The sequence below is a fragment of the Marmota flaviventris genome, chromosome 9, assembly GCF_047511675.1.
Source record: "Marmota flaviventris isolate mMarFla1 chromosome 9, mMarFla1.hap1, whole genome shotgun sequence".
Lineage (NCBI taxonomy): Eukaryota > Metazoa > Chordata > Mammalia > Rodentia > Sciuridae > Marmota > Marmota flaviventris.
In genome coordinates, this window is record NC_092506.1 from 45,487,468 (window position 1) to 45,512,141 (window position 24,674).

Here is a 24,674-nt window from a genome sequence, read left to right on the forward strand (position 1 = left end):
AAAGAATTTCAAAGAAAGAGCCTGGGCTTGCTTAGCCTGGCAGAATTTATAAGAATAGTTATTATGTGCAGTGGCACACACCTGTAGTCCCAGTTACTTGGGAGGCTAAGGCTGGAGGATTTCAAATTCAAGGCTGGCCTGGGTCAATTAGTAAGACCCTGTCTCAATGTAAAGTTTGTTTGTTTGTTTGTTTTTTAGTTGTAGTTGGACAGAATACCTTTATTTTATTTATTTATTTATTTTTATGTGGTGCTGAGGATTGAACCCAGGGCCTTGTGCATGCTAGGCAAGCACCCTACCGCTAAGTCACAACCCTAGTCCCTCAATGTAAAGTTTTCAAAAGGGCTGGGAATGTAGCTCAGTGGTAGAACACTTGCTTAGCATGATAGGAGAAAAAACAATTATGATAGTCTCAGAATCTTTTCTCCAGGAAGTGCCAGAGTAACCACTGTAAGATAAAAAGAACAGGAGAACCAGAAGATTCAAACCAGTTTAATGAAAACTACTGTGATTACTTTAAATAGGACACAAAATAGGATGTACTGCTAGTCACTTATAAAAACTTTATAGCTATAGTCTTTTTTTTTTTTTCCCCCTGGTGGGCTGGGGATCAAACTCAGGGCCTCACACATGCCAGGCAAGTGTTCTACCACTGAGCCACATCCCCAACTCCTACATGACCTTAAAAATGCTTTAAAGTCCACTTCTCAATGACATATGCAGATGTCATGATACTCATTTACAGTCCTTGTCCCTTCATATCAAAATGATTATATTTTTTTAAAATATTTTTTTAGTTATAGATGGACACAATACCTTTATTTGTTTACTTTTATGTGGTGCCAGGGATTGAATGCAGTGCCTCAGGCATGCTAGGCAAGTGCTTTACCACTGAGCCACAACCCCAGCCCAGAATATTTTAATGCATACTTTAATGCATATGAATATGTGCATTTTAATATCCTTCATCATTTTCCACACACAATACATCAATATAATCTGAAGAAAAGGTCTTGAATATTCTGTTCCATTTTACTATCTGCCACAGTATAGTGAATTCTTGTTAAAAAGGGGGGGGGCTCCAAAAATTGCTATTCTCCCACAGTTGGAGTTCTGAAATTTCATAATAATATGTATTGGAGTAGGCTTTTTTGGATCCATAATAATGATAGAACTCAGTGAATTCTTTGTTATCTATAAATCCATATCCTTCAGTTTTAGAATTTTTTATCTCCTTAAATAATTTACTTAAACTTTTTTTAATCCCCTTAATAACCTATCTTTCTTGTTTCATACTGAAACATCAATTAATCACCTCTTGAACCTACTGATTGATACTCTAATTTCATCTCTTTTCTATATTCTATTCCCTGACAGCTTTCTAGTAATTTCTTGGGAGCAAAATCTTTTCACCTCATTATTCAACATATAAACTTTCACTTAATCCTATGGCTTTCAGTAATACACCCATTATCAATAATGCTTTACTGTCCTTGATGTCTTCAGTGCAGAGCATCATTCAATTTTTTTTTAAATTTTTTTAAGAGAGAGGGAGGGAGGGAGGGAGGGGGGGGAGAGAGAGAGAGAGAGAGAGAATTTTAATATTAATTTTTTAGATTTCGGCAGACACAACATCTTTGTTTGTATGTGGTGCTGAGGATTGAACCTGTGCCGCACGCATGCCAGGCAAGCGCGCTACCACTTGAGCCACATCCCCAGCCCGAATCATTCAATTTCTCCAAATAATAACCTCCTTTCTCTTGCCTGCTAGGATGAGAGAGGTGGGTGTCTAGTTGATTAAGCTAGGGAAGAGAATCTGTTGGTTTTCCTTCTCCTCATGTAAACTTTCAACCAGTCCTCATGTTTTTAGTCCCATCCCTCACCCCCACCTTATGAGGTGACTGGTACTTCCAATTCCTGAGCCTTTCTAGGATTCTGGAATTAAATTGACTTTGCTTCTTCTTGTAATCTCCCCCTGCAAGTTTCCAAAAGTTGTCTAAACATTGTAAAGGACTTAAGAACACAGGATCTGTGTTCAAACTGCCATGATTTCAATCCTAGCTCTTCTACCTACTAGTTGTTTCAATATTTCTAAGTTACTTAACATCTGTGCTTTAATATCCTTATTTATAAATAGAAAAAGTAACAGTACCTACCTCTAAAAGTTATTATAAAGGTTGAGTAGTACATTTAAAAAACACTTAAGGAGGTAAAAGATTCCACACTTAAAAATTACAGCCAGGTGCAGTGGCACGTGCCTATAATCCCAACAAATTGAGAGGTGAGGCAAGAGGATTGCAAGTTCAAAGTCAGCCTCAGCAATTAGTGAGGCCCAAAGTAATTTAGTAAAACCCTGGCTCAAAATTTTAAAAAGGGCTGGGGATGTGGCTCAAAGGTAAAGCATCCCTGGGTTGAAGAAGAAGGAGAAGGAGAAAGAAAAGAAAAACTACAAAATGTTGCTGAAAAAATTAAGGAAGACGTAAATAAACAGAAAGATATCCCATGTTTATGGATTGGAAGACAATATTATTAAAATATTAAGATGTCAATATTACCCAAAGCAATCTACAGATTCAGTGCTAGTCTATCAAAATTCCAAATATGTTATTTTTCAGAAATAGAAAAATTCATCCCAAATTCACTTTGAATCTAAAAGGACCCAAAAAGTCAAAAGTAATCTTGAAAAAGAACAAAGTGGGAGGTGTCATACTACCTGAATTCAAAACTTAATATAAAATAGTGTGGTACAGCATAAAGACAGATATAATATAGGCTAGAAGAACATAATGAGACTCAAATTTTTAACGAGGATGCCAAGATAAAGGGGAAGGAATAGTCTTTTCAACAAAAGATATTGAAAGAACTGGATATTAACATGTCAATGAACAAACATGGACCTTAACCTTACACCAAATACAAAGTTAATTCAAAATGGATCAAAAATATAAACATAACATCTAAAACTATAAAACTCTTAGAAGAAAACATGGAAGAAAAGCTTCCTGACATTTAATTTTGCAGTGCTTTTTTTGGATACAACAAAAGCATAGGCAACAAAAGTAAAAATAAATTAGACATTAAATTTGACAACGTCTGTGCATCAAAGGACACAGGCAACAGAGTGGAAAAGGAACTCATGGAATGAAAGTATTTGCAAATCATCTATCTGATAAGTGGTTAATATCTGAATATATAAAGAACTCCAACAATCCAACAATCAAAAAAAAAAAAAAAAATCCCTGCCAGCTGCTTCAGCACAGGCCTGTAATACCGGCTGCTCATGAGGCTGAGGCAAAAGGATCCTGAGTTCAAAGCCAGTCTCAGCAATTTAGCAAGGCCCTAAGCAACTTAGTGATACCCTGTCTCAAAATAAAATAAAGGCTGGGGATTTGGCTCAGAGATTAAGCACCCCTGGGTTGAGTTACACATACAAACACACACACACACACACACACACACACACACACACACACACACAAAAGCCCTGAGTTTTCTAAATGGACAAAGGATTTGAATATTTATCCAAAGATGATATACACATGGCCAATAAACACTTGAAAAGATGCTCTGAACAGAAAAGATAAAGCAAAAGCAAAAGATTTGAAGTATAAGCCCTTTGAATATATGATTTTCACTGACTTATCTTCAAGGAATGCAAGATACTGAATCATTTCTACAGAAATTGTTAAATAACAGAATAATCCTATAAGTAAATTTAAATAGTCTAGCAATGCCTGACACACATTTAGCTCAAAGTAAATGTTTTTTAAATTGTGTCAAAATCAGATATGAAAGGATACATATTTGCTGTCAAGACAATAGTCCTGAAACTTTGAACTCAACGCGTACAACTCCTAAAAGTGCTTACTTGATTTTCAGCAGCAGGATGGGCTTATGACTTACCTTCAGTAAGATACAAATAGCACAAGCCATGCCTACAGAACCAGATCCAATAATGGTGATCTTCCTCTGGGAGACGGCATCTTCTGCAACTAGATTTTCAATAAGCTGTTCCTTGACAGTTGACATTTCGAGAACCTAACAGAGATAATGCAATTTCATGGAATCAAACTCCCTAAATCCATCCCTTTCACAGTTACGATATCTAAGGAACTACCTGAGAGTATGTAAGGAACTACCTCTTGAGTTCGCAGAATGGAAGACACAGGGGTGGAAAGAAACCCAAGAAAAAATTTCCTGGTCAAAGAGTGTGGGGTAAAGCAAGGAACACTCAATAAATAATCAGTGGTAGGGAACGGGGCACCAACACGATTTCTAAACCCTCCTCGTTCCCAGCCACTATTTTCACTGAGCACCAGACGCTCACAAACGCTCTTCTTGGCTCAATTCAGTACAGACGACCCCCAAAGCACAACGCGCCACCTTTAAGAAAGTAAAAAGTGACCCCAGAAAAATACACCAACGACTGTTCAGGTGCGAAGCCCAGCAACCGTTACAGTTGGCCGCCTCGCGCGGCCCTTAACGTCAGCACGCAAGCCCCGCCCCCGGCCGGCCCCAGCGCAGGCGCATCGGCAAGGGGTGGGCGTCCTCGGCGTGAGAAATGTCTCCCAACTATTACCAGGAAACTGAGCTACAGCTGGTGGCGGCCAGACTACTGAAGATGGGCAGCCAGCTGGGGAATTGCCTCGGCCGCGGAGCTCATGGCCTGAACCAGCCTAATTTACTGTTTTCTGAGATGAGAGGACATGCAGAACGAATCTGGGCCCCTGGGATGAAAGGAATTTAAAGTTGGACTTGGGAATTACCATCCCGAAGTTTGAGAAACATACTTTTTGATGGTGCACTCGTCGCACCCTTATCCAAGCATTTACTTGCAGTCACTTTATGACATATTGACCTCTGTAGCTTTAGGACCACGTGCTGAAATAAAGTTTGGATTTCTCTTGAGAGAACAGAGGGCATTAATGACATGAAAAGGCCATGTCTAGTTTTCTAAGGGTGCTTTCTAAGGGTTCAACACCAACAATTTATAACTCACAGAAGGGGACACAATTCCTCCATTTTTTTGTCTAGTATTTGCATATGAACCTGTCAATATATAAATGATAATCTATTTTCCATGTAATGATCTGTGGGGTGTGTGTGTAATGTAGTGCAGAACATGCAATAACTCTGCTTAAAACACTTCCTTGGCTTTCCATTATACTTAGAATAACCAAAAAGACCTTTAAGATTTGACCTCCTTCTACCCCTCCAACTTTAAAACACTCACCAAACTCCCTCCAATTAGACTTTGGACAACCTTTTTTGGGGGGTGGGGGTGGGGGGGCTCAGAACATTTTAATGTTCTCTATATCTGGAAAGTTGTTTGCCCATCCTTTGAGGTTAATTCCTCATTTTCAATTTTGGCACACTAAACTGCACTTCCAGCTTTCCTTGACAATTGTGTCAACTACCACAATTTCCAATTTCTCTCCTGTTTCTCTTATGGCACTTTTTCTCAACCTACTACAAGACCAAAATTAGAAGCTCCCCATAGGTAGCACACAGGAGTGGCATCTGCACATTGGTACCACAACTTGCTTGTGTGCTTCCCCAGCAACCTCAGGGCTGAGGAACACTGCTGACCTAGATGGCCTGCAAATTCAAGCTGTGGTCAGGCCTGGTGGCACAATGCCTGCAATCCCAACATAATAGTATGTTTCAGAACAGCCTGGGCAACTTAACCAGATCCAACTAAAAATAAATAAATAAAATAAAAAATACAAAAATTGCAAAATAGGCTAGAGATGTAGCTCAGTGGCAGAGCACTTGTCTAGCATGCACAAGACTCTGGGTATCACAGACAAAAAAAATCAAGCTGTAGCTAGGCATGCTGGTGCATACCTGTAATCCCAGTAGCTCAGACAAGGAAGGCAGGAGAATCACAAGTTCAAGGCCAACCTCAGCAATTTAGTGAGACTGGGGATTATCTCAGTGGTTAATGCCCCTTGGTTCAATCCCCAGTACCTAAATAAATAAACAAGCTGTATACTTCCCTCAGGCTCCTGGTGGCCAAATGATATATCCCCTTGGTAATCGTGAAGAGAAGTGGCTCTTAATACCTCTCCAAGCTTAATTGACATTTTTATTGCAGTAATGTCAAAATAGTCAAGATTTTATTTTTACTTATTCTTGTATATTGCAACATCTATCATATTATATAGTAGGCACTCAGTAAAGAATCTTGAGAGAATCTATTTTTTTAATATTTAGTTGTAGATGAACACAACATCTTCATTTTTATTTATCTTTATGTGGTGCTGAGGATAGAACCTAGGGCCTCATGCATGTGAGGCAAGCGCTCTACCATTGAGCTACGACCCTAGACTGGAATGTGGCTTTTGAGTTTTTATGGCTATAGGAGGAGAAAAAAAATACGAGGACCATGTGCTGAGCATCTCGTTTTCTTCTCCACTAAAAGCCTGTGTGAGGCGGGGCTAAGACCTGCTTAATCCACTTCCTAAAGATATGAAAAAAAAAAAAGGTCTCCTTGTAGAGTTGGCCTATTCCTTGCTGGGGCAGGAAGGTACTTGGTGAACCCAGAGCACTTATTGTTGCAGAAAATGATGAAACTTTACAAGATTCATGAAAGATTGAGTAAGTCTATTTCACTTATTTTTCAATCATGTTCATATTGTCTAATTTATTGTATCAAATATGACATTAAAATATGGACTTTTTAAAAATAAAACTGAGGGGCTGGGATTGTAGTCCAGTGGTAGAGTACTTGTCTAGCATGTGAGGTAATGAATTTGATTCTCAGAACCACATATAAATAAATGAATAAAATAAAGGTCCATCAACATCTAAACAATTTTTTAAAAATAAAACTGAAGTTACCTCAAGGATCACAAAGCCCATGGAAATATTCTGGTTTCTTTTGGGGGTAATTAAATCCAAAGAATTGTACACTTTTTTAAATAATTTCTTTTAGTTGTCAGTGGACCTTCATTTTATTTAGATGTGGGGCTGAGAATCGAACCCAGTGCCTCACACATGCTAAGCAAGCACTCCACCACTGAGCCACAACCCCAGCCCAAGAGTTGTACATTTTAAGAGCAAATTTTGGGCAGGCAGGGTTGTAGCTCAGTGGCAGAGCACTTGTATAGCATGTGTGAGGCACTGGGTTTGATCCTCAGCACCACCTAAAAATCAATAAATAAAATAAAGGTAATTGTGTCTATCTACAACTAATAAAAAAATTTTAAAGTACATTTTATGGTATATAAATTTTATCTTAGCAAGGCTGCATTTAAAGTGTACAGGATAGCAAATCCAATTAAAATAGCACTGTCAAGACTACCTTGACCAAGCTTGTCATTTTATATTTGAGAGAAAAAAAGCCATAATTTTCCTAGCCCTGAAGAAGAAAACTTTGGGGAATAAAAGCCTGAGTCAGAAATGATGGCAATATTCAGGCCTGAATAAGGGTGATTTACAAAACTATTTTGAGGGAAAATTTAATAAGACATTTGAGTAGAGAATCACCAAGACTACTTGATTTAATAACAAATATATAATACCTTGGGCTTAATATAGTGGAACTATAGATTACAATGGAAATGGTACCAAACTAACACAATCTAATTATACCCTTAACATAAATTCATATTAAACTCAAGTCTACTCAGTAGTAAATAGTACCCCATAAAATAAAATTATTGCAGGGTTGTCCATGAAGAGCCTATTACTTCCGAGTAATATAACAACAACAACAAAAAATGGCACCTTTATGACTTTATATCTTAAATTGGTGAGGAGTGGTAGCATATGCCTATAATCCCAGCAACTTGGGAGACCGAGGCAGGAGGATCCAAAGTTCAAGACCAGCCTCAGCAACTCAACAAAACCCTGTCTCAAAATAAAAATAAGGGTTAGGGATGTAGCTCAGTTGATACAGTGCTTGCCCCACATGCACAGGCCCTGGGTTCAATCCCCAGCACCACAAAAATAAATAAAAAGAATTTAATAGAATAGTCACTGTTCAAGGTTTATTTGATATTTCAGTTGGTATGACACTTGGATAGCTGGTTGCAATGTTCATTTGTAGATCTTTCTTTTACATTATATGGAAATGTACACTACAGATACATATAATACACAAAATAAAATCCTTTAGAACAGTTATACATAAGACATGTGATATTGGATTTAACATTGGATCCCAGGATGTGACTGAATGAAAAAAAAAAAAAAAAAACAAAGTTGGACTAGGCATGTTTGATGAAGGTATATCACACAACATGCACAATGTTGTGCAACATTGGCAGTGGTATCTCAGAGATGGTGGAACTATTTTACACTAGTTTAGGACTACACAAGTTAAGTACTATCCAGCATCAGGATATCTGTAGGGTTTTATATGCCATTCCTATTTCTAACTTTAAAAAATTGATGTTTTTCCCAGGCCATCTGCTTTAATCTCAGAACAGATAAAATGGACAACATGCACACCTCCAACTAAAATCCTGTTGTATCCTAGACAGTGAAGTGGTATGACATTAGAAGCCTTTAAAACTGCAGCTCTTTTTGGATTCCCCAAAGTGTATCTGCACTCTTCTTCAAACGTGCCTCTTCCTCAGGAGTCAAATTCACCTTCACAACATCTGAGATTCCATTTTGTCCCAAGATGCAAGGCACACTTAGAAAAACATCATCCTTTATTCCATAGAGACCCTGAAAACAAAAAGAAAATAATTTACATTTTATCTATACAATCTGAGGTTTCCCAAGACTTACATTCTTTGCCATTATGAAGCTTATTTGACTTAATAAACAGAAATTTATTTCCAGATGTTCACTTATATAATCAAGAGTGTAAAAGAAAACCACTAAAAACACCAACAACATATGTATATATATATATATATATATATATATATATATATATATATATATATATATATATATATATTTTAAAAGAAAAACTATTATTATACACAGTACTTCCCAATATTTATTATGCAACATTGTGGTAAGTAACAGTGATTTCTATTTTTCCCAATGGCAAAATCTGGCTCCTATAGACTTCTATCTATTTAAACATAACAAGTTTTTCAGTCAAGTTATCAAGTATATATGTGTGGATATTTATCCTACATATCAATCATTTATTTCCAAAGTTCTGAGTGCATTAAGTTATTTCACTTCAGTGAACAGGACTTCCATTAACCTAACTGCTTTCTCAGAAGAATCTTTTCTAAAAAACCAGGAAATAGGGCTGGGGATATAGCTCAGTGGTAGGGGGCTTTCCTCACAACCACAACAGCAACAGAAACAAAAGCAAATCAGAAATAAGTATTCAAATACAACGTATCACTACATGGACCTACCTTAATCATGGTGGAAATTGGATGCACCCGTCTAAGATTCTTCATTATACTTTCTGCCAAATCTGCCACAGACAGTCCAATGGCCCAGGATGTATAGCCTTTTAGTTTGATCACCTCATAAGCGCTACAGAATAGGGAAGGGTAAGGAAGAATAGGGAAGGGCAGAAAAAAACAGGAGGAAGAAACAAAGGAAAACAAAGGTTTCACTGAACACATGCTTTATAGTAAATAATGCCAAAAAGTTGCATTATACTTCTAAGGGTAACCCTTGCATATACACCAGAACATCACTGAACAGGAATGTTCACAACAATACTATTAGGAATGGCAAAAAAAAAAAAAAAAAGTAACAAGTACACTGCCCTCCAACAGAATGAATAAATTGTGGTATTCTGACACAAAGGAATATCACATAACTGTCATAACTAATCAACTATAGCTACCAACATAGTGGTAAACTGGTGATTATTAGAAATATTGAGCCAGGAATAGCAGCGTACATGTGTAATCCAAGCAACTCGGGAATTTTAGAGTTGGAAGTTAAAGGCCAGCCAACAACTTAGCAAGACCTTGTCGCAAAAAATAAAAAGGGCTGGGGTTGGATGTAGCTCAGAAGTAGAGCATCCTTGGGTTCAATCCCTAGTACCAAGGGGGGTTGTGTGGGATGAAGAAATGTAGTACTAAGAGTGGTGGTAGCAAAGAAAAGAAAAAAAGAAGTGTACTACTGGATTTTAAAAAGTAAATCCAGGGCCGAGGAATGGTGGCACATGCTTGTAATCCAGTGACTCAGGAAGTCAAGGCAGGAGGATAGCAAGTTGGAGGTCAATTTAGCAAGATCCTGTCTCAAAATAAAAAAAAATGGGCTGAAGATGTAGCTCAGTGATAAAGAATCCCTGGGTTCATTCCCCATTGCTGGAAAAAATAAAAAATAAAAAAGAGAACACCCAGGGGCAGCTGAGGAAGTAGCTCAGTGGTAAAATGTTTGCCTAGCATGCTCAAAGACAAGGATTCAATTGCCAGCGTTTCAAATGAAAATGGTAAATATAGAAAGATTAAAAGATTGCACACAGCATGTTGATCATAAGATTATTTCAATTGGGAGTGACAGGGAGATAGTTGAATAGGAAGTGGGGCAAAAATTCACTTCCAGTATTTTCAAACACCAGCAGACTAGCAATTCTGACCCAAGGAATATTATACCAGCTGATAGCTAATGTTAAAGTCTCTTGGCTGGGTGGTAGGTTCACAGGTTTTATTTAACTAAACAAATACATATGAGAGAGCCTTGCTAGACCAATTATGAAAATATAAGGAGCTCTAGTGGCACAAACAGCACATAGTACTTGTATAAAAATATATCCTGAACCAAGGACTAATTCATAGACCTAAGGTTCACACATAACCACAGTTTACAAGTAAATAATGCCAAGTAGAAAACTTCCCTATTTCAACAATTTGTTAGTAAATACTTGTTAGTGTACCATGTTTCTAGCATATCTAGACCTGGACATATAACTTTATTACCATCTGAATAAAGAAGCTATGTGTGTGTGTGTGTGTGTTTTATCCTGGGGATGGAACCCAGGGCCTTGCACATGCTAGGCAAATGCTCTACCTCTGAGCTATATCCCCAGTTCTTTTTTCTATTTTATTTTGAGACAGGATTTTGCTAAATTACCCAGACTACCCTCAATTTTGCCATTCTTCTGCCTCAGCCTCCTGATATATGTGTGTGCCACCACACCCAGATGCTAACTATGTTTATAATCTCAAAGAGTATAATAAGAACTTGGGCTGGGTGTGGTGGCCCAGGCCTGTAATCCCAGCAGCTCAGGAGGCTGAGGCAGGAGGATCGCAAATTCAAAGCCAGCCTCAGCAATGGCAAGGCACTAAGCAATTCAATGAGACCCTTCTCTAAATAAAATGCAAAATATGGCTGGGGATATGACTCAGTGGCCAAGTGCCCCTGAGTTCAATCCCTGGTACCAAAAAAAATAAACTTGGATTTTAAAGGTTTTTCCTGCCAGGTACAGTGGCACATTACTGTAATCCCAGCTACTCAGGAGCTAAGGCAGAAGGATCACAAGTTTGAGGCCAGTCTAGGTGACTTGGAGAGACCTGATCTCAAAAAAAGTCAGGAAGGTAGTACACCCTTGTAATCCCAGGATTTAGGAGACTAAGTGAGGCAGAGGATCACAACATCAAAGCCAGCCTTAGTAAGGCCCTAAGCAATTTAGCAACACTCTGTATCAAAAGGGCGGGTGGGGATATAACTCAGTTGGTAGAGTGTTGCTTGCCTTGCATGCACAAGGCCCTGGGTTCAATCACCAGCAACACACACACACACTTAGAATTCAAAGTGAGCCTCCAGCCTCAGCAATTTAGAAAAACCCTGAGCAACTCAGTGAGACTTTATTTCTGCATAAAATACAAAAAGGGCTGGGGTTGTGGCTCAGTGATAGAGTGCTTGTCTACCATGTGTGAGGCCCTGGGTTTGATTCTCAGCACCACATGTAAATAAATAAAATAAAGGTCCATTGACAACTAAAAAAATATTAAATGAAAAAAAATTTTAAAGAGGAAAAGGGCTGGGGATGTGGTTCAGTCAGTGACTGAGCATCCTTGGTTCAATCCCCAGTACCAAAAAGATTAAAAAATAAAAAGGGCTGTGGATGTAGCACGGTCTTGGAGCACCCTGGGTTTAATCCCCAGTACCACCAAAAAAAAAAAAAAAAAGTTATTTCTAAGTGAATAAATCATATATGTTGAAGTAAAGACTCATATCCCAGTAGGGCAGACAAACCTATTTGTTGAATTTTAATAGTTTAAAATACAAGCAAAGATTTATCAGATTACAGAGAATTATGGCATTTTAAAAAAGATTTTAGCATTAAAAAATACCTGTAATTTTTAATATTTTTATCTGTTTATGGGTGTTTTATTTCTCTGGGATCCATTATATGAAATTGCTGGGTTGTATAAAAAACCCATTTTTAATTTTAACCAACTGTTTTCCAGAAATGGTGGCACCATTTTACATTTCTACCAACAATGTATGAGGAACCCAATATCTGCTCTGCATAATCTTGCCAGCATTTGGTACTCTATTTTTTATTTTAGCTATTCTTTTTGTTGTTTTTACCTTTGTCTTTCTACTATGATCTTTAACAAAGCTTAAGAAAACAAGGGTTGCCAGGCTCCCACATGCCTCTGATCCCAGCTATGCCAAGGCAGAAGACCATGGCAAGTTTGAGACCAGCCTGAACCATTTCAAAATAAAAAAGGAATTAAAAAGTGACTGGGATTTAGCTCAGCAGTAGAGCACTTGTTTAGCATGTGCAAGGCCCTGGGTATTCCTAGTACCAGTGGGGGGGAAAAAAAGAAAAGGAAACAAGTTATCTCAAAGTATTCAGACGTAAACACTATTAAAATAGTAGGGCCTGGTGGCATACACCTGAAAGGGCTAAGGAAAATATTAAAGATCTTCCCTGTCCACGTGCCTGCCAGGACCTTCACACATCCCTGATGGGACATCTAAAGAATGCTGACTTCCTAGTGGGTTTGGCTGGCTCACTCAGACACTCACTTATCTCAAGGCTACCACTCCCTCCCTTTGAGATCTGGCCAGTACTAGTGGGGATGAAGTGTCCTTGAGGGGATGGGTAATTGTTAGAATGAAGCTTTCTTTGTTCTAATTTGTATTTAAGAAGCCCCACTGGGGTCTCACCACTGGAGAGGATGCTCTGCTGGGGACTTCCTAGTCAGGAACCTGAAAAGCTGCCCAGGAACTCTCCTGTTCCATGACTTCAGGTGTCAGTGTTTCCCACATGCCGGTGATAATCTTTTTCTCTTGCCTATCACTTTTTCTTTCACTTCCGTATTATTACCAAAATAAATGCCATATTGTATAAAGAGTATATTTTTATTGTCTTTTGGATCTGACCTGCCAAATTCATCATCTGTACACATAGGGTAGCACTTTAATGTTACAACCTGTAATTCCATTAACTTGGGAGGCTGAGGCAGGAGGACTGCAAGTTCAAGGCCAGATTATTTTAGTGAAATCCTGTCTCAAAAAAATTTTTAAAGGGGTAGGGGATGTTGCTCAGTGGTATACTACCCCTGGGTTCAATCTCTAGTATCACAAAAAAATTAAATCTTTTATATAAAGATAATAAATTTTAACCTCCTATATTGCCAGATTATGAAACTTATTACCTGTCAACCACCTGCTTATGAACCTCTTTCCAATGTTCCTTATCTGCATCAGTGCCTAAATCTGGGTGCAGATTCTTCAAGGAGACACCAGCAACATTCACTCCACTCCACACAGGTACTAAAAGAAATTGTACAGCACAATTATTTTTATGCATCAAGATACTATTTTTAATTCTCCTATCTGCTGAAGGGGATTACAACAAATGGTCAAAAACCAATGTCCTTACTATTAGATTTTCATTTATTTAGATTATATAACAAGAATTGTATATTTCAACCCATTTCCCTCATTTGTTGGAATGTTTAGTTCATATATTTGAAATATAAAGATGGCACACAAACATAAGGGAAATTTTATTGGCATAAGGAACTCAGAACTCTGCACAGTACCAAAATATTTTCTTGAACTCCATTTGGGGTGGCTGACCTTTTCAGGGACAAGCAGTTCAAGTCAAGTATAAATGACTAAAGTTATCATAAGAACTATGGTTTTCACATGTTGGGGGTTATAGGATATACAAGGATAAAGTGTGTGATAAGCATACATGAGGACCTAGGTTCGATTCTGAAGAAATAACAAGTCTAGTTATTTACTTCCATAGAAGTAAAATTTCATTCTGTTCTCCTGCCATAAAATGTCATATAAAATGGCTAAAATCTTAATTCTTAGCATATAATTATATAAATGGTAGATTCCAGGAAACCAGTCTATCCTGATTAAGGGATACTTGACTTAGGGTCTAATTTAATAATAAAAATACTTGTATTTTTTAATGCAATCTTTTTGTAAATAAAAGCAGAAAATAACTCATGCTTACCACTAGAGTCTCCATGCTCCCCAAGGACCCACCCATGACAGCTTAATGGGTGAACTCCCAGCCTTTCCCCCATCAGGTAACGGAATCGTGCTGAATCCAGATTGCAACCACTTCCAATAACACGGTTTTTGGGAAAGCCACTTATCTTCCAAGCCACATAGGTCAAGATATCCACTGTGAAGACAACATTCAGGCAAAGACATTAGGTAATTCATTAGATAATGATTAGCCACTACAGATATATGGTTCTATATGGATCTTGATACTGCTCATGACTAATTGATATTTTTGTTAATATTTTTAAGTCTCTGTACTACATATCAAGTCTACCAAGCAGTCAAGTATTATTTTATGAGAATAAACTGCACCAATAAAGAGAATACAATTATTCATAAACTTATTCCATATATAAGATCTTGGGTAAATAACTGATTTTATGTTCCAATTATGTTCAGAGGCATTCTGTCCCTTTAATGTTTTATCCCTTTAATGTTTTATAATAACTATTTTACAAAAACAATCTCAGGAGGGAAATGCAACAAGAAATAAATGAATATATACATGCATATAGAATATAACATACTATCAATTTTACTATAGCTCATGTTTTATGCTGTTAAGTCTCACCTGGATTGGAAACAACAAGCAACTTGCAATGTGGGCTGTATTTTACAACATTGGGAATGATGAACTTGAAGATGTTCACATTACGCTGGACCAAATTAAGACGGCTTTCTCCCTCTTGCTGACGTGCCCCAGCTGTGATAATGACGAGCTTGGAGTTTGCAGTCACATTATAGTCTAAAAAACGAAACAACAATCAGATGAATACCTTTAAGAGAACTGTTAACTAGCCAGCAAAATTTGTTCCTCTTTTTAGTACTGAGGATCAAACCCAGGGCCTCACACACATGTAGCAACCACACTGCTGCTGAACTGCACCCCAAGTCCCTCCCTTTTTCTTCAGGTTGGAGACTGGGTCTCCCCAAATTGCCCTTACAGGCCTTAAACTTTTATTCCTCCTGCCTCAGCCTGTAGAATCGCTGAGATCACAGTATTATCACTACACCTGGCTTCTGTAATTTTATGCAGGTTTTATATATATGGCAGATAAATGCCCCCACTGCCTCCAAGACAGTTCCCTTTGTTTTCAGGTTTTCTATTTTTTATGTCAGATGGGTAATGCACTGATATTCTAACAACGGTTAGAGAAAGGCATTTTTCACCCAACACAAAACCCAATCATCACACTTATGAACTAAAAACGACCAGTGTATACCTTCCTTATAGTGTAGTTTTAGTTACATTATAACTTGATATAACTATGACTGAGAGAAACAGGAAGAAATCAAGTTTATGATTCTCATATATCAACTTCTCAGATATCCCCAATTCTTCCCCTTCGTTCAATGTTCTTATTCTTCATTGCTCCTAAGTTTACTTAAATACTTGATTACTAACAAAGGCAGAGATGATGCCTTTACACTTAACGAACATATTTTGCTTCTAGACACCCGAAGGCATAAGATGATTAATAACTCTAGGAGTTGCTAAGGACTTTCAAGTACCAAAAGACACTATTTGGGCCCAAATCCCATTTCCCAGGCTGGTGCTAGTTAAGTGTGAAAGGGTCAAGTCAAAAATATCTGAACAGGCTCATTTATTCTGAACTCAACCTTGTGTTACTGTGTGAAAGAAAGTGGGGGAATAAGAACACTTAAATATCTGATTGCTGGAGTTGTAGCTCAGAGATAGAGTACTTGCCAAGCATATGCAAGGCCTAGGTTAAATGCTCCAACATCACAAAAGAAAAAAAGTATTTAAAGCAATGTGGTTAAATATGCACCTAAAGACTGAAACTTTATTCATTACATTCTAGTTCAGATGGTTTCCACATAATACACTAATTGGATTTCCATTTTAAACCATTTAATATAGATTGAACTTTGATACCCATAGGTACCAATGTAAATATATTTTAAGACTCCCCTGTATGAAAAAGAAAAGCTTCTAAGAGCTAGGACTTTGAGATGAATAAAAAAAATTACATCTGCTTTTTTCTGATTTATCCAAGGTTGCCTGCTCTTAAAGACAACTGTTAAGAGGGACTGCAGCCATGCAACCAAAACCCTCAACAAAGGCATCTCCAAGTTCCCTGTGATGGCTGCAGATGCCGAATCCCTAGAGATCACCCTGGACATCTTGCTACTATTATGAAGACAAGTATATGCCCTGTATGTTTGTGTGCTCCAAGTGGGCCCTAAGGCGGGCCTGTGAGGTCTCCAGGCTTATCATTGTGTGTTCTGTCACCATCAAAGAAGGCTCTCAACTGAAGTTGCAGATCCAGTCCATTCAGCAGTCTATTGAAAGTCTCTTAGTCTAAGCCTGTGGCTTCTGCCCTGCTCTCCCCACCAACCTCTCCACCCCCAGGTTTTGTGTCATATTGTCTATCTTAGCATGTAGTCAGAGGCTTTCTATTATAAAATATTGTACAAAAAGAAAGTTTACATCTAATGTGGACTATAATATAAAACTTGCTGAAATCAACCTTTGCCAGAGACAATTTTTGGTGTTCTAAGGAAAAGGCTGCCATGCTGGAGATCCATCATCTCTCCCTTCAATTTATCTTCCATGACATCAACAAGAGCAAGTTCATCTGCCAAGTCCTAAAAGACATAAAATTTTTAGTTAAATGGGAGACTGTCATTTCAAGATTTTTTGAATGAAAAATTTCTCTTAATTCTGACACAGGAGAGTTCTGCTATTTTAGTATCAGTGTTAGTTCAGGATATACTTCAAAGTAGAGGCACACTGCCATTTTTTTAAGCTGACTCACAGATGGTCTATACATAGCACTATCTCCTCTCTGAACCAACCTCTGCAGAAGTGCTACCACTGCTGGTATGGAAATAGAACAATCAGCAGTCATAAAACTGCAACTACCTCCAATAACACTGCTTTCTAATTATGAAAAACTGCTTTATTTTCTATCCCAAATTCAGTTTTACATTGAATTTGCTAGTCATTAAATAGGTGATATGGACTAGTAACAACACTTGGTGCACACTTGTATTCCTAGCAGCTTGGGAGGTTGGGAGGCTGAGAGGCTGAGGCAAGAGGATCACAAGTTCAAAGCCAGTCTCAGCAACTTAGCGAGACCTTGTCTCAAAATAAAAACAAAAATGGCTGGGAATGTGGCTCAGTGGTAAAGTGCCCCTGGGTTCAATCCTTGGTCCCCCCCTACCACCACCATAAAAAAAGTGATAGTCTGAGTAGTTCTCTGGTTGTTTTTCATATCTGAACCAATACTTACAGTTTTGCACAAAGATAAGACTTGTGCCTTACATAATATTGGTAAAAAGTATCCTTACAATTGAACCTATAAAAATTCATAGGTGCATCTTAGACCAGGAGCACCAACAACAGTTACCTTCAAATCATCTACAGCACAAGTGGTCAGTGGGTACTCTTACCCAAACCTGAATCAGAGGCCAAGAAAAAGACCACAGGTGGTTCATACATATAGGGAAAACAGCATCAATTTCTGATCAAGTGGGTAAGGAATAAGAGTTGGTGTGTTATGTGGCTTCTTCTAAGAACAAATACAGAGGGGCTGGGGTTGTAGCTCGGCGGTAGTGTGCTCGCCTAGCATGTGTGTGCGCGAGGGCTTGGGTTTGATCCTCAGCACAACATAAAAACAAATAAATTACGATCTCTGCACAGCTCATTTCTGCCTTCAGTCCCTTCTTCCTTCAATCCATTAATGTTCAGAATACAGAAGTCATATTTTACTCTTATAAACCTGAAGTGCTTCAATTATTTTTTATATAAATCAGGTTTGAACACTGTAAAGTGTGTTCTTTACTCACAAATTCTTTTTCTAATTTTTAGTCCCATAATTGATAACAAAATTGTTAAACAAAGGTGGTGGTGTGGTGGTGTTTCCCATGTGATTCTCCTTTGCTAGCAAGGCAATAAACCTTCTTTTTCCTTTTTCTCAAAACCATGTCCTTGTTATTAGAGTGGCATCAGGGACAAGGACCAAGCTTTTAGCAATACACTCTCTCCCTAAGAGTGTCTCTTTTCCTTTTCCTATCCCTATCTCTTCTAATAAACTTATGCCTGTTTAAAAAAAAAAAAAAAAAAAAAAATTCCCATAGGATGATTTTAATTTTACCATATGTAACTGTTATTTTCAATTCAAAAATTACTTTAAGAGAGTCTGACTCATTTAAAGGCATGAACTCTTCCTTTTATTTAGATATATAATAAATTTTAGAAAATGTAACCTTTGACACTTTTTATTTCAGATAACACTGTTGATACCTCACCATGTTTCAAAGATTGTTTCACATTAGGTTCCCTGAATGAGTGCATGAACCTTCATATTTTAATGTACAGTGACAATCCAATTATTGGGGAGGGTGGAGGACAGGATGGAGCCAAGGCATCAGCTTCCAGAGTGATGGACTCTCACTTACCTTCATTAAGATACTGATGGCACAGGCCATGCCAACAGCACCAACCCCAACAACTGTAATCTTATTCTGGGGGACCTGTTCTTCCTTAAGAAGATTCACAATCAGCTGATCCTTGAGACTTGCCATCTTGGACTTGGAACCAAAAGGAATCTATAGGGGAGAAACAATGTCACTGCATCCTCTTGAAATATTGTTTACTTACCAAGAGCTGTTCTTGAAAAAGGCTTACTTTACTTTCTTTTGGGAATTTGCCACTGAAATTCACAAGAGATGACTAAAAATGGAGAGGGAAAAACCTAAAGGTGGCAAAAAGGGTTTAAAAGTCTAATGCCAGGGTTTGGTCTGACCAGGGTCTGATGTGAAGGACCTCACCTTGGCATGAAAAAATAATATCGAAGTTTGGGTGTAAGTATAGCCTCCTGAGGGATCACTCATCTTGGCTTATTAGCCCTTGGAAGGGTAGGCCGCTCTTCAGACAAAATCAGTGAGCCACCCACACTGGGCAGCTATCTTTCGGCCACTCAGGACCCTAAAGCAAGTACAGTGCAAAGCCCCAACTAAGGACCAAAAGTACAAGCAGAAATCGCCACTAACGGCCACAAGCACAACCCAAAAGCAAAGGAACGTGCTGTGAGGTCGGCGCCTGCGCACACTGCACACTTGCTTGCTTTCCTCCCCGTGGCACAAGGGTTTACGCCCCGCCCAGATCCGGAAGATCCCGACCCAGGAAACTTGTGCAAGTGCGCATGCGCCTTTGCTTTACGGAGGTTGCGGGGTGAAGTAGAGAAAGCAGCGGCTTGGTGGCTGTGTGCCATTAATAGGCAGTAGGCTGGACTGTGGACGCTGGGTGGTGGAGAGGGTAAGCCCCACCGGCCCAGCCCTCAAGTAAGTGTAGGCTATCTGCAACCATTCAGTTGTGTGGGTCAGAGGGAGCATGCTCCAGTCAGACTTTAGACCTTACTAATGCCCTGAAGCACATGTGAACAACGTGAAGCTGGGTTGGCAGCCTCCCGGACCTGGCGGTTAGCCAGTCACACTTCAAATCACAATACCAGGGACTAGCGTCTGTTAACCAAGCAGGAGGGAGGAGCCACGTGTAGCTTCAGCCGTGGTCCGGTTGCAAAGTCATGAGGCCCGGTATGAGGAAATTTTGTCAGCACAGGAAGTGCAGAAATGGCTGCAGAGGGTTTGAAGCCCTAAAGTTAACAGGTACTTAGTGGAACCCTTGAATTCCAGAGCTTGGGGAGGGAATCTTCCACTCTGCCCATCCAACCCTGCACCGCACTCACTGGAGGGAATCGCATGTTACATCCCCCCAAACACCACGCCTAGTTTTGACTCGGTCCTAAAGGGCAAAAATATCAGACAGGATCTCTAGGCAGGCAGCCCAGAGTCACCAAGATGGAATCGGGTCTCAAATCACTGCTATTTCTAGATAGCCTTGCATGGTTTCTGCAACTTTTTGGCTAAAGGGAGGAATTCTCCTGCAAAGAACCGGCCTCACTGAAACCTTCAGTCTTCTGCTCCACAGCACCCTTCTATGGTAGGGCAAGACTATATCTAGGGGCAAGAGCCTTGCAGAACGAGGATCTACCCTCCCCACCTCTGCCACTCACTCACTGTGACCTTAGAGATGCCCTCTCTCCCAACTCTAGGTTTTCCCCTTTGCCAAAAAGAGATGATAGACGCGATACTATTCTCGTTAGACCCGTCTGAGGTGCAGAAGTAATGCAACTCTGCCTGCTTCATCTTTGCACGCACCTCGTTTAGTACAGCCTCTGATCCCCCAGCAACTTAATAAATATCACTTACGCAAAGAACACCCTATAGTCTAAAGGCGACAGCAATCCCCATAGACTCCACCTCTCCAGCGTCCCAGGGCAAAAATTCAAATCGCGCAGCACTCAGGGTTTCTCCGGCATCCAGGAACCCTTCCCCAGTCGTACTAAGGCTTTAGGGATAGCCTTAGCTCCCAAAACCGGACCACAAGTTTTGCGTTGTTCGCTAACTTCAAACCCGAAGGCATCCTCCACCCTCAGATCTATGATCTCCTGTTCTTCCTCATCCACCCGGAATATCAACCTTGGGTTGGGTGGCGTCACTCGCTCTGCTACCCAGCGAGGCCAGAGGCCAGAGATGCCGCTTAGGGCAAAAGCCTAGAGTGGTGGACGCCAAGCCCATGCATGGTAGGCCACCGCCCACGTCTTCTGGGAAGCGGCGCCTCTCCCCGACAGCAGGGACCCCTTCGCGGGCAGCGTGGGCCAGCGGAGCCAAAAGCAACTGCTCTCCCTCCCCTCCGGGTGCAGAGTATTCGGGGTTGGCCGTACCAGGAGTGCACGTTGAGAAGGCGTCGGGGGTGCGCAGCAATAGAATCCGCACTCTGCAGCAGAGTCTCCGGCACTTAAGGCTGGGCGCGGGAGGGGCCTTAAATGGAACCTCGAAGCTGACGTCAGGAGTGGAGCCAGGCGGACGTGCGGGAACCCACGTGTGGGTTGGGCTGGGGGCGGGCGCCCAGCCGGGCGGGGCAATGGAGAGGCCCTGGCGGCGCGCGCAGCCGGACAGCGGACCCGCGGGCCAAACCACGTGCGCCGGGACATCTAAGGGAGTGCCCAAAGCCCCACGCTGCCTCTCCGGCCATGGGAGCCCGGGCGATATCCGTGAACCAGAGTCAGGCAGACCCTCAGCTTCCTCTTCCGTAAAATTTGCACGTTACTCTCAAGAAATCCCTGATCTGTTTCTTCATCGCTGTTTCCAAATGCCTGGGACAGCTTCTGGCGCTCCATAAACATTTATTGAATGAAAGAAGGAAAATACCTAGCACAGCGTCAGTTTGTCCGACTGATGGAAAAGGACGTCTCCTTTTCCCCTACTGCCAAACCTTCCAAGTCCGAAACTCACAAGGGAGACTTTGCCTTTCTGGTCTTGCAAGGTGATTGAGGTCAAATTTACCTTCTTGTCTGCATCTTCCCATTGCCCCACCCCACGAGGATGAGTCCCAGCCATACCCAAGAACTGTTGGTGCTGCGTTTTATTTTAATATCTCTCCACCACCTTTCTCCATCCTCTGTAACCACTATTCTACCCGCTACTTATATGAGTTCAAATTTTTGCTTTTGAAACATTTTTACCTCTGCCTTTTTTCATGCTAGTGTTTTATCTGCCCCATTCATCTCTTCTTTGCAGGGTACCCATCTTCTAGTGTTCCCCCACTTTGGTATAATATGAAATATATTTGCTAAAGCTCTAGAATTTCCTTAGTGATAAGAAAATCCAAGTGAATATAGGGTACTGTTAGACTTACCCCCTAACCTTCCGGAAAGTGGGTGGTGGCTGGAGATTAAGCTCTACAAAAGCTTTAAAAATTCTTCTGGGGAGTGAACTTGGCTTGCAGGCTTGCAGGCTTTCCGGCATGCTAGGCGAATGGTTTACCATTGAGCCACACCCCCAGCTCCGAAGTTTCTAAAAAGTCTTGAACATTGGAAGTGCTGGGAGGTTAGAGTGCCCAGAGAGGGCAAGGAAGCTGGGTACTTATACTTACACCACCATAACCTTGCCCTATGCATCTCTTCCATCTAATTTATCATCTGCATCATTTGTAATCTCTTTTATACCAAATCAGTTGAGGATATGGCTAGTGAAAGAGCACTTTTGCTAGCATGTACAGGCCCTGAGATCAATCCCCAGAACCATACATACATACATACATACATACATTTTAAAAAACTTAAAAAGTAAATTAGCCAGGCACAATGGCGCACGCCTGTAATCCCAGCAGCTTGGGAGGCTGAAGCAGGAGGATTGTGAGTTCAAAGCCACCCTCAGCAACTGTAAGACACTAAGCAATTCAGTGAGACCTTGTCTCTAAATAAAATACAAAATAGGTCTGGGGATGTAGCATCGTGGTCAAGTGCCCCTGAGTTTAATACCCGTTACCAAAAAAAAAAAAAAAAAAAGTAAATTTAAAAATCAGTAAGGTGTTTTTCTAGGTTCTGGGAAGTGTCCAAGCAAATTATCAATCCTGAAATAGGGATATAGGGCATTCCCTATACATCCCTTACAGCATGCTGGTCAGAAGTACAGGTCACAAACGGGTCAGAAGTAGAGGGAAGTCTTGTGGGATCAGATGCTATCTCTAGGTAATGTCAGATGAATTGAATTATAGAACACCTAATTGGTATTCACCAGAGAATTGCTTTGTGTGGGAGGGGTTGGAAAGCACATATCTGGTCATAGGATTGTTCTGAGTTGAGTGTGAATAGAGGAGAAAAAGGGTTTTCTTTATACCAACCCACCCATGCACCCACAGATTTGGTACCTCCCTCCTCTCAGCTCCCCCAGCACTAGTTATACATCCTTCCAAAAGATTCACAATAGAGAGGGATGGGGCTCTCCTCCCCTACCAGATGGTGAGCCCCTCCAGGTGGTGGATGGGCCTACTTCTTTCCTGCATTCTATGGCACCAGCGGGAAGCTCAGTGCCATCTCTGAGAAAAAGTCGTAGTTGTAGGTTTCTTGGTTTTGAAAGTATAATTACCCCCAGCTCCAGGAAAGCAGGGTATCTCTCTAGGATGTTCCAACAGTGTTTTCATCGCTCTAGGAGGCCCTGAGACCTGGGCTCCAGGTCCCTTGAGGACAAGATAGATTGTAACAGTATCTTTGGTTCCTCAGTCTTTGCAACAATGTCCTAATTCAGTCAGGGTGGGCCCTGCCTACCTGTAAACTGTGACCACAGTTGCTGGGAGGAGGCTGGTAGAAAAAAGAGAGTGGAATTACACTGAAAGATAGGTGAGAAATTTTACCTGGAGGTCAGGCAGCTCTGGGAGGTCCTGTGAAGACACACTAGGCTGCTCTGCTGAGAAAGTGCAGTTCTGGAACGCCACTACTAGGATACTTGTCAAGAGCCATCTTATCGCAAATGCTGATGTGCAGTCCATTCCTTTAGCAGACCAAGAAGACAGTTTTGTGGTAGGCACAATCAAGGGCACAATATTCCATTTTCAGGTGGTTTTCTCTGTGACTTCCAGTAATAGTCAGAAGCAGTAGGTGCAGACCAAATTATTCCAGCACCACACACATAATGTGCATGCTGTGGCCCACAGCCTAACTACGCTAATATCTGGAGGCCCTGGCAAGACTTTTAATATAGCAGTTTTTTTAATATTTTAAAATAATTTTGTGAGATTTTGTGGGGTTATGTGGGGGTTCTGTTTCCCCCTTTTTTAATTTTTTAAATTGTAGAAAGAAGCCGGGCATGGTGGCACATGCCTGTAATCCCAGCGGCTTGGAGGCTGAGACAGGAGGATTGAGAGTTCAAAGCCAGTCTCAGCAACAGCAAGGCACTCAACAACTCAGTGAGACCCTGTCTCTAAATAAAACACAAAATAGGGCTGGGGATGTGGCTCAGTGGCCAAATGATCCTGAGTTCAATTGGCAGTACCCCCCAAAAAAAATTATAGAAAAAGTTGATATAAGCATCATTAGCCTTAAATTGTAGAGAATGGCCCAACGCTGTAAAGGTATTTAAACAGTAAGAAATGACTTAATAAACATTTTTTAATATCTTTATTTTATTTATTTATTTTGATGTGGTGCTAAGGATCGAACCCAGGGCCTCACACCTGCTAGGCAAGCACTCTACTGCTGAGCCACAATCCCAGCCCCCTTAATAAACATTTTTATATATAATTTTTTAATCAATGAGTCTTCATTCCCCTAAATTAAGATGCCCAACCACAGTTCAGTACAAGGGCAGCATCCCTCCTCTTATGCAAACAACTGCTATTTGACTCCACAAACAAATAAACAAATACCATTTGCTAAGCA

The 24,674-nt window shown here is 40.3% G+C and overlaps 2 protein-coding genes and 1 non-coding gene across 6 annotated transcripts in view; all 3 read right to left on the reverse strand.

The window, feature by feature from the left end:
- The window catches only part of LOC114098188 (L-lactate dehydrogenase C chain), a 42,656-nt gene extending 38,183 nt beyond the window's left edge, over positions 1-4,473 (reverse strand). Inside the window, exons 1-2 of one of the 4 annotated variants that reach the window (XM_027942303.2) lie at positions 4,140-4,473; positions 3,904-4,038 (exon numbers count right to left, since the gene is read on the reverse strand). In XM_027942303.2, the coding sequence (XP_027798104.1) occupies positions 3,904-4,029 (126 nt within the window). In that variant the 5' untranslated portion in view covers positions 4,030-4,038; positions 4,140-4,473. Of the gene's footprint in view, positions 1-3,903; positions 4,039-4,117 lie in introns of all 4 variants that reach the window. The other 3 variants (XM_071616347.1, XM_071616348.1, XM_071616346.1) reach the window with 3 other exon arrangements.
- A 2,879-nt stretch (positions 4,474-7,352) lies between these two features.
- Positions 7,353-21,263, reverse strand: LOC114098193 (L-lactate dehydrogenase A chain). Its single transcript, XM_027942315.2, has 8 exons — positions 21,180-21,263; positions 18,853-19,002; positions 16,920-17,037; positions 14,999-15,172; positions 14,372-14,545; positions 13,554-13,671; positions 9,336-9,459; positions 7,353-8,679 (listed from the first exon to the last, which is right to left on the reverse strand). The coding sequence occupies exons 2-8, from the start codon at positions 18,976-18,978 to the stop codon at positions 8,515-8,517; spliced, it is 999 nt and encodes a 332-aa protein (XP_027798116.1). The 5' UTR covers positions 18,979-19,002; positions 21,180-21,263; the 3' UTR covers positions 7,353-8,514.
- Positions 15,541-15,640, reverse strand: LOC114098288 (small nucleolar RNA U13). Its single transcript, XR_003583722.1, has one exon. It is a non-coding gene; the product is annotated as a small nucleolar RNA U13 (small nucleolar RNA).
- Positions 21,264-24,674: the final 3,411 nt, after the last annotated feature.